The 14,206-nt window shown below is 43.3% G+C and overlaps 1 protein-coding gene across 2 annotated transcripts in view; it reads left to right on the top strand.

Annotated features, from left to right (window-relative positions):
- The window catches only part of LOC133473643 (pituitary adenylate cyclase-activating polypeptide type I receptor-like), a 74,574-nt gene extending 60,948 nt beyond the window's left edge, over nt 1-13,626 (top strand). For both annotated transcript variants that reach the window (XM_061765244.1, XM_061765242.1), the window contains exons 4-13: nt 9,242-9,342; nt 10,136-10,233; nt 10,368-10,500; nt 11,112-11,265; nt 11,373-11,433; nt 12,028-12,097; nt 12,217-12,308; nt 12,400-12,529; nt 12,632-12,673; nt 13,209-13,626. In XM_061765244.1, coding sequence (XP_061621228.1) covers nt 9,242-9,342; nt 10,136-10,233; nt 10,368-10,500; nt 11,112-11,265; nt 11,373-11,433; nt 12,028-12,097; nt 12,217-12,308; nt 12,400-12,529; nt 12,632-12,673; nt 13,209-13,415 — 1,088 coding nt within the window. In that variant the 3' untranslated portion in view covers nt 13,416-13,626. The remainder of the gene's footprint in view (nt 1-9,241; nt 9,343-10,135; nt 10,234-10,367; nt 10,501-11,111; nt 11,266-11,372; nt 11,434-12,027; nt 12,098-12,216; nt 12,309-12,399; nt 12,530-12,631; nt 12,674-13,208) is intronic.
- Nucleotides 13,627-14,206: the final 580 nt, after the last annotated feature.

Below are 14,206 nucleotides of genomic sequence, written 5' to 3'. Positions count from 1 at the left end.
AGATTGTGTTCGATCATGCAGATATGATTCAATCCAGCTCACAGCTTTGCGAGAGAAGTTAAATTTTGAGAGCTTGGTAAGAAGAACAGTGATTTACTGTATCAAAGGCCTTCCTAAGGTCCAAGAACACCGCCCCTACAACTCCACCCTTGTCGAGAGAAGATTTTATTTTCTCAATGAAGAGGCATGTAGCCATTTCAGTGGAATGCTTGGATCTGAAACCAAACTGCATGAAGTGGAGAGAGGGGGAGCTGCTGTTTAAATAATGGACAATCTGCTCTGACACCCATTTTTCTGCAACTTTGGAAATGGCCAGAAGAATGCTTATCGGTCGGTAGTTATTCAGAGAGGTTGAGTCACTGGATTTAAAGACAGAGGTAACAATAGCAGATTTTTCAGGCCTTTGGAAAGTGACCAGATGAAATTGAAAGATAAATGATTGAGGCAATAGGAGTAGCAAGAGTTGAACCTAGATCTTTGAGCATTTTCGTGTCCATTCCAAAAACATCCTTTGCCTTGGTTTGAGTGAATGAATTAAATCGATAACTTTGGTCTCAGTAATATTTGTAATAGTAAAGAACTGCGTTGCAGACAATGCAGGGTATTCCTTCCTTTGTTTTACTGCAAACTTAGTAGAGATTTCTGACACAGATTCAATGAAGTAGTTGTTAAAAGCAGCAGCCATCACTTGAGGTTCCGTCAAGATGTTTCCATTTAATTGAATTTGCATAAGTTTTGTTTTGTTATTTTGTGTATCACCCAATAGTTTTTTAATATAATCCCTTCACACTATTCAAAGCAGTAATGAAAAAGTCAGCCTTAGATTTTCCTATTTCTTTCACTACCCTATTTCTAAGTGAAATAAATTGGTGTCTATTGTATCCTGATTTGACCGACAACTTCAAGGAATGATCGCGTTCTTTCATCAGTTTCAGAATAAATGTGTTTAACCAAGGAAGGCCATTAATGCAGCCCTATGGGGGGCACAAGTCAGTGCAAACTGTAGGCCGGTCCCAAGCCCGGATAAATGCAGAGGGTTGCGTCAGGAAGGGCATCCGGCTTAAAACCTTGCCAAACAAATATGAGCGTTCATCCAAAGAATTCCATACCGGATCGGTCGTGGCCCGGGTTAACAACGTCCGCCACCGGCGCCGTCAACCTGCAGGGCGCTGTTGGAAATTCAGCTACTGTGGGTCGAAGTCGAAGTCAAAGAAGAAGAAGAAGAAGAGGTGGAAAGCGGGTTCTTCGGCAGAAAGAGAAGAGGAAAACACAGAGCCTAGAACTGAATGTGGGGACTTTGAATGTTGGGACTATGACAGGAAAATCCCGGGAGTTGGTTGACATGATGATTAGGAGAAAGGTTGATATATTGTGTGTCCAGGAGACCAGGTGGAAAGGCAGTAAGGCTAGAAGTTTAGGGGCAGGGTTTAAATTATTTTACCATGGTGTAGATGGGAAGAGAAATGGAGTCGGGGTTATTTTAAAAGAGGAGTTGGCTAAGAATGTCTTGGAGGTGAAAAGAGTATCAGATCGAGTGATGAGGCTGAAATTTGAAATTGAGGGTGTTATGTGTAATGTGATTAGTGGCTATGCCCCACAGGTAGGATGTGACCTAGAGTTGAAAGAGAAATTCTGGAAGGAGCTAGATGATGTAGTTCTGAGCATCCCAGACAGAGAGAGAGTCGTAATTGGTGCAGATTGTAATGGACATGTTGGTGAAGGTAATAAGGGTGATGAAGAAGTGATGGGTAAGTACGGTATCCAGGAAAGGAACTTGGAGGGACAGATGGTGGTAGACTTTGCAACAAGGATGCAAATGGCTGTAGTGAACACTTTTTTCCAGAAGAGGCACGAACATAGGGTGACCTACAAGAGCGGAGGTAGAAGCACACAGGTGGATTACATCTTGTGCAGACGATGTAATCTGAAGGAGGTTACCAACTGTAAGGTAGTGGTAGGGGAGAGTGTGGCTAGACAGCATAGGATGGTGGTGTGTAAGATGACTCTGGTGGTGGGGAGGAAAATTAGGAAGACAAAGGCAGAGAAGAGAACCATGTGGTGGAAGCTGAGACAGGACGAGTGTTGTGCAGCTTTTCGGGAAGAGGTGATACAGGCTCTCGGTGGACGGGAAGAGCTTCCAGAAGACTGGACCACTGCAGCCAAGGTGATCAGAGAAGCAGGCAGGAGAGTACTTGGTGTATCTTCTGGCAGGAAAGGAGAGAAGGAGACTTGGTGGTGGAACCTCACAGTACAGGAAATCATACAAGGAAAACGGTTAGCTAAGAAGAAGTGGGACACTGAGAGGACCGAGGAGAGGCGAAAGGAATACATTGAGATGCGACACAGGGCAAAGGTAGAGGTGGCAAAGGCAAAACAAGAGGCATATGATGACATGTATGGCAGGTTGGACACTAAAGAAGGAGAAAAGGATCTATACAGGCTGGCTAGACAGAGGGATAGAGATGGGAAGGATGTGCAGCAGGTTAGGGTGATTAAGGATAGAGCTGGAAATATGTTGACTGGTGCCAGCAGTGTGCTAGGTAGATGGAAAGAATACTTCGAGGAGTTGATGAATGAGGAAAATGATAGAGAAGGGAGAGTAGAAGAGGCAAGTGTGGTGGACCAGGAAGTGGCAATGATTAGTAAGGGGGAAGTTAGAAAGGCATTAAAGAGAATGAAAAATGGAAAGGCAGTTGGTCCTGATGACATTCCTGTGGAGGTATGGAAGCATCTAGGAGAGGTGGCTGTGGAGTTTTTGACCAGCTTGTTCAATAGAATTCTAGTGCGTGAGAAGATGCCTGAGGAATGGAGGAAAAGTGTACTGGTGCCCATTTTTAAGAACAAAGGTGATGTGCAGAGCTGTGGCAACTATAGAGGAATAAAGTTGATGAGCCACACAATGAAGTTATGGGAAAGAGTAGTGGAGGCTAGACTCAGGACAGAAGTGAGTATTTGCGAGCAACAGTATGGTTTCATGCCTAGAAAGAGTACCACAGATGCATTATTTGCCTTGAGGATGTTGATGGAAAAGTACAGAGAAGGTCAGAAGGAGCTACATTGTGTCTTTGTAGATCTAGAGAAAGCCTATGACAGAGTACCCAGAGAGGAACTGTGGTACTGCATGCGGAAGTCTGGAGTGGCAGAGAAGTATGTTAGAATAATACAGGACATGTACGAGGGCAGCAGAACAGCGGTGAGGTGTGCTGTCGGTGTGACAGAAGAATTTAAGGTGGACGTGGGACTGCATCAGGGATCAGCCCTGAGCCCCTTCCTTTTTGCAGTGGTGATGGATAGGCTGACAGATGAGGTTAGACTGGAATCCCCATGGACCATGATGTTTGCAGATGACATTGTGATCTGCAGTGAAAGCAGGGAGCAGCTGGAGGAACAGTTAGAAAGATGGAGGCATGCACTGGAAAGAAGAGGAATGAAGATTAGCCGAAGTAAAACAGAATATATGTGCATGAATGAGAGGGGTGGTGGGGGAAGAATGAGGCTACAGAGAGAAGAGATGGCAAGGGTAGAGGACTTTAAATACTTGGGGTCAACCGTCCAGAGCAATGGTGAGTGTGGTCAGGAAGTGAAGAAACGGGTCCAAGCAGGTTGGAACGGGTGGAGGAAGGTGTCAGGTGTGTTATGTGACAGAAGAGTCTCTGCTAGGATGAAGGGCAAAGTTTATAAAACAGTGGTGAGGCCAGCCATGATGTATGGATTAGAGACAGTGGCACTGAAGAGAAAACAGGAAGCAGAGCTGGAGGTGGCGGAAATGAAGATGTTGAGGTTCGCTCTCGGAGTGACCAGGTTGGATAAAATTAGAAATGAGCTCATCAGAGGGACAGCCAAGGTTCGATGTTTTGGAGACAAAGTTAGAGAGAGCAGACTTCGATGGTTTGGACACGTCCAGAGGAGAGAGAGTGAGTATATTGGTAGAAGGATGATGAGGATGGAGCTGCCAGGCAAGAGAGCTCGAGGAAGACCAAAGAGAAGGTTGATGGATGTCGTGAGGGAAGACATGATGGCAGTTGGTGTTCGAGAGGAGGATGCACAGCGTCATCCTTTTCCTCTCATGGAAAAGGATGACGCGCTGTGGCGACCCCTAACGGGACAAGCCGAAAGGAAAAGAAGAAGAAGAAGAGAAGAACCAAGGAAGGCCATTCTTTCTAGATTTTAGTTTAATTATCCGTGTAAATTGTATAATAATTTTTTGTATTTTGTTGGCAAATTTAGAACAGTCCTCATCTAAATTTTTGCCAGCGAGTAATACATTCCAGTTTACTTGGATAGAATCTTGGAAATTTAGTTGTTCATGTTTTGGTATCCTATAGGATTCAGTGGTGGCCAAGGGTTTGAAGCACGTTTTATTTAATTTTCTTGTGACCATTATAAGATTGTGATCAGACAATCCTGTGAGCGTATTGTATGGCTTCAGGATCCTTTCTGGCTTATTAGTAAAAGCCAGATCAATCTGAGTGCGGGTGGAGTTTGTAATTCTCGTAGGGCCATTAATTACCTGAGTCATCTATATCATCCATAACCTTTCAATTTTTTCCCAACTTTGTTAACTTCCCAATTAACATTTAGATCACCCATTATTATCACCTCTTTTGCAAGATTGAGTTGTTTCAGTAAAATGTCCAGCTTTACATAAAAATCTGCATTTGATGAGGGAGGCCTATAAATAACTACAAGAATAAAAGACATTTGCTGTGACAAAGAAACAGTTAGTCCAAGAAATTCTAATCCATTCTCATCTGTAACATGTATTTCATTACAATTAAAAGTGTCCTTGGCATAAATCATAACACCTCCTCCCTTATAACCCTGTCTGTCTTTTCTAAACATTTTATAACCAGGTACAGATAGTATTGCTGAGGGCGAAGATTCATGGAGCCATGTCTCAGATAGGCAGAGGAAGTCAATATTTGAGTCAGTGAGAAGGGGATGGACCTGATCACTTTTTGTTAAAGTGCTTCGTACATTTAAGTGTGCACAAAGAATGCGTTTTGGTTTACGTGTTAAGTTCTATATTAATTTAGAGTTATTAACGGTTTGGAACACCCTGCGTTTTAGTATTGCGGGGTTTGGCAGCCCCCTGTTTATGCTCCCACCTTCCGCATCAGCCAGCAGTGGGGGAGGCCCAGCCGGTGTCATGAACGGAACAGAGGATAGGACCCAAAAATGCACGACTCCAAAACAAATGGACAGTTTCCAAAAAGAGAGGTTTAATATACGGGCATAGGTCGGTACACAGGCAGGCAATCCAAGAAAGGCAACAGTATCCAAAAACATGAGGCAAAGAGGCGAGGTCGATAATCGGAATAGGGTCAAGTCTTACTGTGAGTCTGTGACGTGGAAACAAGGAATGCTGGAACGCGACGACAAGGTACAACGAACTGGCGACGAGAGGGAATGAGACACGAGGTTAAATACAAGGGGTAATTAGGGTGAAGGAGGCACAGGTGGTGAAGATGCTCAAGGGAGCAGGTGTGTGTGAAACAGGGGGGAGACAAAAACAAGAACACACATCCAGGACAGCCGGCAGTGGCGGAGGCCCAGCCGGCGGTGACGGAGGCCCAGCCGGCGGTGACGGAGGCCCAGCCGGCAGAGGCCCAGCCGGCAGAGGCCCAGCCGGCAGAGGCCCAGCCGGCAGAGGCCCAACCAGCAGAGGTGAAGGCCCATCTAGCAGTGGTGTTGGCCCAACTAGCAGTGGTAGAGGCCCAGCTAGCAGTGGTAGAGGCCCAGCTAGCAGAGGTGGAGGCCTAGCTAGCAATGATGTTAGCTGATCTAGCAGTGGTATTAGCCCGGCTGCTCGGGGTAAAGGCCCAGCTGGCAGTGATGTTGGCCCAGGTAGCAGAGGTGGAGGCCCAGCTAGCACTGGCCCAGGGTTTAGTTCAACATCAGAAGATACACCAAGTACTCTCCTGCTTGTCACTCTGATCACCTTGGCTGTTGTGGTCTAGTCTTCTGGAAGCTCCTTCTATCCACCGAGAACCTGTCTCACCTCTTCTCAAAAAGCCGCACAAGACTCTTTCTTTCTCAGATTCCACCACATGGTTCTCTGCTCTGCCTTTGTCTTCTTAATCTTCCTCCCCACCACCAGTCATTTTACACACCACAATCCTATGCTGTCTAGCCACACTCTCCCCAACCACTACCTTAGAGTCACCAACATGTCCATTACTATCTGCACCAATCACGACTGTCTCTCTGTTTGAGATGCTCATAACTACTTCGTCCATCTCCTTCCAGAATTTCTCTTTCACCTCTCGGTCACATCCTACCTGTGGGGCATAGCCACGAATCACATTATACATCATACTCTCAATTTCAAGTTTCAGCCTCATCACTCGATCTGATACTCTTTTCACCTTCAAGAAATTCTTAACTAATCCTTCCTTTAAAATAACCCTGACTCCATTTCTCTTCCCATCTACACAATGGTAAAATAATTTAAACCCTGTCCCGAAACTTCTAGCCTTACTGCCTTTCCACCTGCTCTCCTGAACACACAATATATCACCCTTTCTCCTAATCATCATGTCAACCAACTCCTGAGCTTTTCCTGTCATAGGTCCAACATTAAAAGTCCCCACATTCAGTTCTGTGCTTTCCTCTTCTCTTTCTGCCTAAGAACCCAATTTCCAATTCTCCTTCGTCTTCGACCCACAGTAGCTGAATTTCCACTGGCACCCTCTAGGTTAACGGCGCCAGCGGTGGACGTTAACCCGAGCCACGACGGCTCTAGTATGGAATTATTTGGAGTCATCGCAGGTGGTTGATAGTATACTGGGTAGATTTTTCACTGTGTCTGCAGTATGTTAATGTGTGCTAAAAATCATAATAACAAAACTTTTTTTTTAAAATTGTTGTTGTAAAAGAAAAATAAGTAGTTTGATAACACACAAATGAGGTAGTGTCTGAGTATTAACATAAATTATTTTCAATTAAAATTTTAAAATTGCTTCTGAAAACAGACTTTTGCTTGACTGGCTTTTATGTGATGTGGTCTTCTCCCTTTTTTAAATTTTTTTTAATTTATTTATTATTTTTTACCCTGTCCTGTTCAGCTGCATGGCCATCCAGATTCCTGGATCTGTATGCCTTTTGTGCTGTGCTACAGTGGAGTTTGAAACACTCCCTATGTTTATTTTTATTTTATGTTTGTAAATTATTCTTATGTTTTTTTGAAAATGCAGCTGGACAGAAAACGGTTTTAGGGGACAGACAGAAGGAGATAACGGAGAAGGGGAATAGGGGGGCGAACTACAGCAGAACAATAACAAGAACAACAATTAGGCAGTCTAGAAATTTGACCACAAGTAACCCTAACCAAAGTCAAGTAGCGTTCTTATTTGGGAACGGGTGGATGGGGGACGGACACACCCGGTGAGGACATGCAACTTCTAACTATTAGGACGAGATGAGAGAGGACAGAAAAGGACAGGGTAGGACAGGATGGGGGAAATGAGCAAGGCAGTGATACTAATGAGTGGCGTGGTGGAATCCTTTTATAGTGTCTACTTACCTGTAAGAACCTGTAAATTGATATCCTAGTACAAGATTGTTTTTTGTTAGGAGTCCCAACATAAACAATAAAAGCCTATAGCGTGTCTGTGGAACTTATTAGTGAATAAACATCATATCATATGTATGTTAGTCAACTGGTGTACGGAGTTGCTGTGTCAGCACACATAGGAAGGGTGGACCCAGCGCGTCCATCCTGTCGGGGATCCAGTCAGGGGTATGCCAACCAATCCCACTCAGCGCACCCCACCGCCACCCCTGTCACCCCCAGAAATCATGGGGGCCACAACCACCAACAGGCCAGCTACCACCCGAAAAGGCAACTCCCCGCCAACAGTGACCCCATCCCAAGTGCCAACTGTGAGCAATGACGGTCAAGGGTGCCAGGAGAGGGGAGAGAAAGGCAGGGACCCAAGTGAGGAAAGGGACAGGCCCGACAACCTAAAAAAAGGGGGGGGGGGGGGCAGGAGTCAAGCCATGAGACAAGTGAATGACCACATCCCACCCTATTGCTATAGTTATAGGGAATGTATGTGGTGCATGAAAAAGCGACACGGACGCCCCCTGGCAGACGTCCAGGCTTGGAGGGGTGGAGCGAGTGGAAATCGCGGATGAGTGACGTGTCCAGGATCCAGGAGTGAGGGACCCACTGACGTTCCTCGGGACTGTATCCTCCCAGTCAACCAGATATTGCGCTCCCCGGCCCCGACTCCTGGAGTCTAAAACTGACCTCCCCGTGTAGGCAGGCCGACCATCAAGGAGGAGGAGGCACCACAGGAGACCGGCTTGAGCAGCGAAACATGGAACATGGGGTGAATCTTGAGGGAAGGAGGGAGCCTGAGTCTCACAGCGGCAGGGTTTATCACAGCCTCGACCTTAAATGGGCCAATGAAGTGAGGACCCAATTTCTTCAACCACCCAGCCCCCCGCCCCCAGTCAAACGCAAGTCCGTTTGGAAAGCCAAACGTCCTGTCCAGGATGGTAGGCAGAAGCCGGAATCCTGTAAAGGTTGGTGAGCTGTTGGTTCTGAGCCACCGTGCGGTACAGGGCAGCTCGGGCATCCCGCCAAACCCGACGGGCACTCCGGAGATATTAGGTCTGTCTCAGCACTTTGTGCACACGTGTTTTTAAAAGGTGCTGTATAACTAAAGTTATTATTATTACAATAAATTCAGTTTATTGCTACTGAATTTATTGATCAGTTATATTCACTTACAATTGTTCTGTCCTGTGATTGGCTGGCAACCAGTTCAGAGTGTATCCCGCCTACTGCCCGCTGGGATAGGCTCCAGCGGGCAGAAATAAGCGGTGTAGAAAATGGATGGATGAATAAAAGGAATTTGGAAACGAGATTTCTTTAACATTAGAAATGTGGAATTATAATGAAACAATAGTTGGCATCAGACAGTGGGTCCATTTAGCTACAATACTGATAAATACCCTTTTTCTTTCTTAATCTTTACTCATAGGTTTTATCTTTTGTGTTTTTGATGTACATACAGGTATATAGGAGTTGAATTAGCCCACTTCTCAGTTGTAGTTTCCTCATCAATAAAACACATTGATAATGGATGATTTCATGAGGCTCCTGGTTACGAGACTAACCAGTCTCTGTAAATGATTATTTATTTATCTTACAGATTCAATCGATTTCTTTTGTTCCTCACTGTGATTTTGCGCTTAGTCTCTCTATAACTCTGCTTATGTTGTACTTTAGGTTACATCTACAGGAACTGCACAGAAAACGGATGGTCTGCGCTGTACCCAAACTATACAGAAGCCTGTGATTTTGCAGATGACAGTGAAGCAGAATCAGAGGTAGACATTGGCATAAAACCGATTCTGAATGTCTCTGTGATACTGTACATAGTTTATAGAGTGCAAGACTTTGCCATTTTAATCACTTGCTGCACAAATGTATTTGTGTGAGTGGTTATTTCCAGAATGTTCTATAATAGGTCAATCAATAATGAACATTGTCTCTCTCTCTCTCTCTCTCTTTAATTATTATGTGACCACTGCAGTGGTCTTTTTGCAACTTTTTGCAGTTTGCGACTGGGACATAAAAACTGGAAACGTGTATCATATCACCCAATCAACATGAAATATTGATGCGCAGACACTTTTTGGCATTATTGACGTACCTTTGACAAACAGTCCTTTTGGACTTGACAATCAAATACAAAGCTTCAAGCTTTTCTGATGCAGTTTTTTTCATTTTCTGAACTTTCACCCCAGGCAGATGGCTGCCCCATGCTCGTCTTGGTTCTGCTTTGGATTTATTCCAGTAAGGGGCCTTGGCATATGGTCGCTCATGTGGGGATCCGTTCAGTCTATTGAATTATATTTTTTCTGATTACATTTTGAGAACTGTAATGAATAAATACAAATTCTGATAATCAAAATATCTTTGGAATGATAGGTAGTAAAAGCACTTTTCCTTGCTACTTCACAATCATCGGTACATAATGTATATTCATTGATACATTTGTTAACCTCAGCCGAAAATATTCACAGTGGAGGTAACAAACATTGCGTTTACCTGTTAGCATTTAATTAGCAACAATAAAAATTGCTAACACCTCTTTTCCTTTTGTCTCTTACAATTCAGACAACCTACTTCTCCAACTTCAAACAGGTGTATACAGCTGGCTATGCTACCTCCCTCATCTCTCTTATATCTGCCATTTTTGTCTTTATATTATTCAGGTAATTTTTTTTTCAATCATGGCAAGTACTTAAACATGAAATATGTGTAGCAGTAATATTTTACTATTAATATTTGTACTCACAATACTTTCAAATGTTTTGTATTAGTGGGGAGTTAATTTCTCTTTCTATAGGAAATTTCACTGCACCAGGAACTACATCCATATGAACCTCTTCTTCTCTTTCATCTTGAGAGCGAGCGCTGTCTTCATTAAAGATGAAATTCTCTTCTCCAACGAAGACCTGGACCACTGTTTCATGTCAAGTGTGAGTGTGACAGCATCGCTCTCCAGCAATGTGCGTGTAATGTCACCAAATTCAATGCGCACTGGAAAAGTATTGTGGGAGTCATTCCTATTAACAAGCATTAGTCACAAACATTCACGGATGGAAAGTTTGAGTGAATGTGAATTTACTGAAATTGGTTACAGTAGGAACTTATTGAAGCTTATGTCATTTCCTTGCCAGGAAAGGAGCAGGATGGCAGATTAATTCATTACACTGGGAAAGATGCATAAACAGGAGAGAAAATATCTTAATAGACAGACAAGGGTGGTGTACACGTGGAAAAAAGGAATATCAATCTCAAAATAAAACAATTCACACTATTATCATGAAAAATAACTTCGAACTGCAGTGATCCCTCATCGTTACCAATATACAGTAATCTGACAGCCTGAACCAACATAACCTCAATTACGCTCAGCTTCAGTCGCAGAGTATTAATTGTCAAAATGAAAGGTTACCAGTCCAATGTTTTATCATCTTCTCTGTGACCCCAAAAATGGATGTGAAACACTATTACTGTTATGACCACTACAGATAAATGGCACCCTCCAAATATCGGATGCTGATTTGTAATTGTTTACATCTTGCAGACATCCTGTAAATCAGCAGTGGCCTTCTTTCAGTTTAGTATCCTAGCCAACTACTTCTGGCTCTTGGTGGAGGGCATGTACTTGCAGACCCTGCTGGCTCTCACATTTGTCTTCCAGAAAAAGTACTTCTGGTGGTACATTCTAATTGGCTGGGGTGAGTGCTCATCATCAATCTTTTCATTGCTGTTTCCTCCCTCTGTGTCCCGTTTGGGGGCGTTCTTGAACGATACTTGAATCATCCGATAACTCTGTGCCCCCCAGGTCTCCCAACAACAATCATAACTGTATGGGTCTTGACTCGGAACTTCTATGACAACAGAGGGTGAGGTTATAATAACTAATAATAATCCATCCACCCATCCATTTTCTGCACCACTGATCCTCATTAGGGCTGTAGGTAATAATAATAATAATAATAATAATAATAATAATAATAATTAGGCGGCACGGTGGTCGACTGGTTAGAGCGTCTGCCTCACAGTTCTGAGGTTTGGGGCTCAATCCCCGACCCCACCTGTGTGGAGTTTGCATGGTTTTCTCCGGGCACTCCGGTTTCCTCCCACTTCCCAAAAACATGCATGAATTGGAGACTCTAAATTGTCCGTAGGTGTGACTGTGAGTGCGAATGGTTGTTTGTTTGTATGTGCCCTGCGATTGGCTGGCAACCAGTTCAGGGTGTACCCTTCCTCTTGCCCGAAGATAGCTGGCATAGGCTCCAGCACGCCTGTGACCCTAGTGAGGAAAAGCGTTAGAGAAAATGGATGGATGGATAATCATAAAAAAAGAGGACAAACAACTGAGGGTTTGCTTTCATGTCTCTTAATGTGTTCTGGTGGGCGAGTTGTCACGTGCAGTATGGCGAGAGCTACAATATTTTGGTCTTGGTTATCTCATTAATGCATGTGGTGTGCCTCAGCTGCTGGGATGACACAGATGTGGCCTTTATCTGGTGGATCATAAAAGCTCCAATAACCGCATCATTACTGGTGAGTCACAGCAAGCATCACAGCATATATATATATGTGTGTGTGTGTGTGTGAGGGAGAGCGAGAGAGTGAGAGAGAATACCGTATATGCATAAGGCAATTTGCGTTTCCTTATGCAGGTAAACTTCCTCATCTTCATCAATGTGATCCGTATTCTGGTGCAGAAACTGCGATCCCCTGGAGTTGGCGGCAGCGATACCAGTCACTTCAAGTGCGACATTATCTGATCGATCATGATACCTGAACAAACAGTTGCAACACATGCATTCATTAATACTGTATGTGCCTATATGGGCTCGCAGGAGACTGGCCAAATCCACTCTGCTGCTCATTCCGCTGTTTGGGATGCACTATATGGTGTTTGCTTTCCTACCAGAAAACACAGGAGCAGAGGCTCGTCTTTTCATAGAGCTTGGTTTGGGATCCTTTCAGGTGGTATATTTAAGTGGTCATACATTCTTTCAATATTTAGCTATAATATCATATATATATATATATATATATAGTATAACATTTACCTTTGTTTGGTTATAGGGATTTGTTGTTGCCCTACTCTACTGTTTCTTAAATGGTGAGGTAAGTGACTTTAAAACCTTGACATAAAAGCAGAACATCTATGCGTGGTCAGACATGTATATGCACTGACCATTGTCATACATTTCGTGGCAGTGTTGGGCTTTAGAGGATTTCCTTGATGTTTTAAAAGAATAAACTTAAAAATAATTTGTTTTTTCTGACAAAAACAAAGGTAGCCATCAGCAAGTTTCTGGCACACTTTTTGGCTGCGCTTCTTGAGTGTCCTTCCTGTTGGTTTCCTTACAAGAACAGTATTAGTAAAACGTTGCACAGTTTGCAGCAGTCACACTAGTTTAAATCCACTGACTGGCCACATCAGCTGTGATGATGTAAACTTTCTTTGCCGAGTGCAGGAGTAGAAATAGGCTTTAACATAGCAAAGGTTATCAAATGCGAATCATATCATCATTAATACTCTTTTACTCATCTTTACTAATCTTACTCTTAAACTGCAAAGTACTTCAGAAGTACAGTACATACAATTTGAATTTCAAACAAGTGTTGTCACAATTTATTTTGTATTCTGTGTGTCCAGGTGCAGGCAGAACTGAAGAAGAGATTTTGGAAGTGGCAGACTCAGAGTTACCTGCGTTATAGTAAACGACGTCGAACCTTGTTCACTGAAGGCAGCACGGTTACTCAGATATCTGTCCTTGACAAATCCAGCCCCAAAGGTCTGCCAGGCTCTAGGACAAATGCCCTCTCAAGTATTGTGACACCCTGCAACATCTCCACAGTTTGAGAAACATCTGTAGACCTATTTCTATTATCACTGAAGTTACATGCTGAATAAGATCCTGATCAAGTGACTAAATCACAGAGCTTGTTTGAATGTATCTTTCCATTTTGTACAGTGGGAATCAACTGCAAAATTCCATCAAGTTTGGAAAGTATACAGACATATGTGCAGGGTAGTCATGATGAACATCTGATCATATCTCCATTGTCTTGTGTTGATTATTCATCCTCAAATACAATAAATATTGTGCATTGCAGTTTGCTGTGTCCGTTTGACTTGTATGTATTTGATTAATTAAATGGAACATGAATTATAATTATAATCAATTAAAATATTATTTTTATGGCTGCACAAGTAGCCTGGTACAGTGGACCCAAATAATAGCAAATAGCAAATTAATAGCAAAGGTTAGGTGAGGGGAACCGAAACCTCCCTCTCCCAGTATAGGGGAAATAATTCCCCTTCCGGGATCGGGGGGGAGATGCACGGTCCATCCCCCTGCGCCATCTCCCGTCTCCATTTCCCGTGCCTGCTGGCCCCGCCGGTCATAGTGGACCACTTTCCACTCCCCCAGTCATCTGTTTTAATTTTTTAATTCCAAATGAATTGTATAGAGTCGCCTTTGTTATTTATGTAATATTTTTTTCTTTTAGATGTGCTATTTATTAATAGGTATGAATTTGTAATATATTTCTAATCATAACAACCAAAACCCACAAAAGAACAAAAAAAACAAAAAATCCCCAAAAACACTTTTTTTGTCGACCAAACGGTGTGCCTCGACAACGTTTCGG

The sequence above is a fragment of the Phyllopteryx taeniolatus genome, unplaced genomic scaffold (assembly GCF_024500385.1).
Source record: "Phyllopteryx taeniolatus isolate TA_2022b unplaced genomic scaffold, UOR_Ptae_1.2 contig_33, whole genome shotgun sequence".
Lineage (NCBI taxonomy): Eukaryota > Metazoa > Chordata > Actinopteri > Syngnathiformes > Syngnathidae > Phyllopteryx > Phyllopteryx taeniolatus.
The sequence above is the reverse complement of the archived record's forward strand: the minus strand, read 5'-3'. Positions and strand labels throughout refer to the sequence as shown.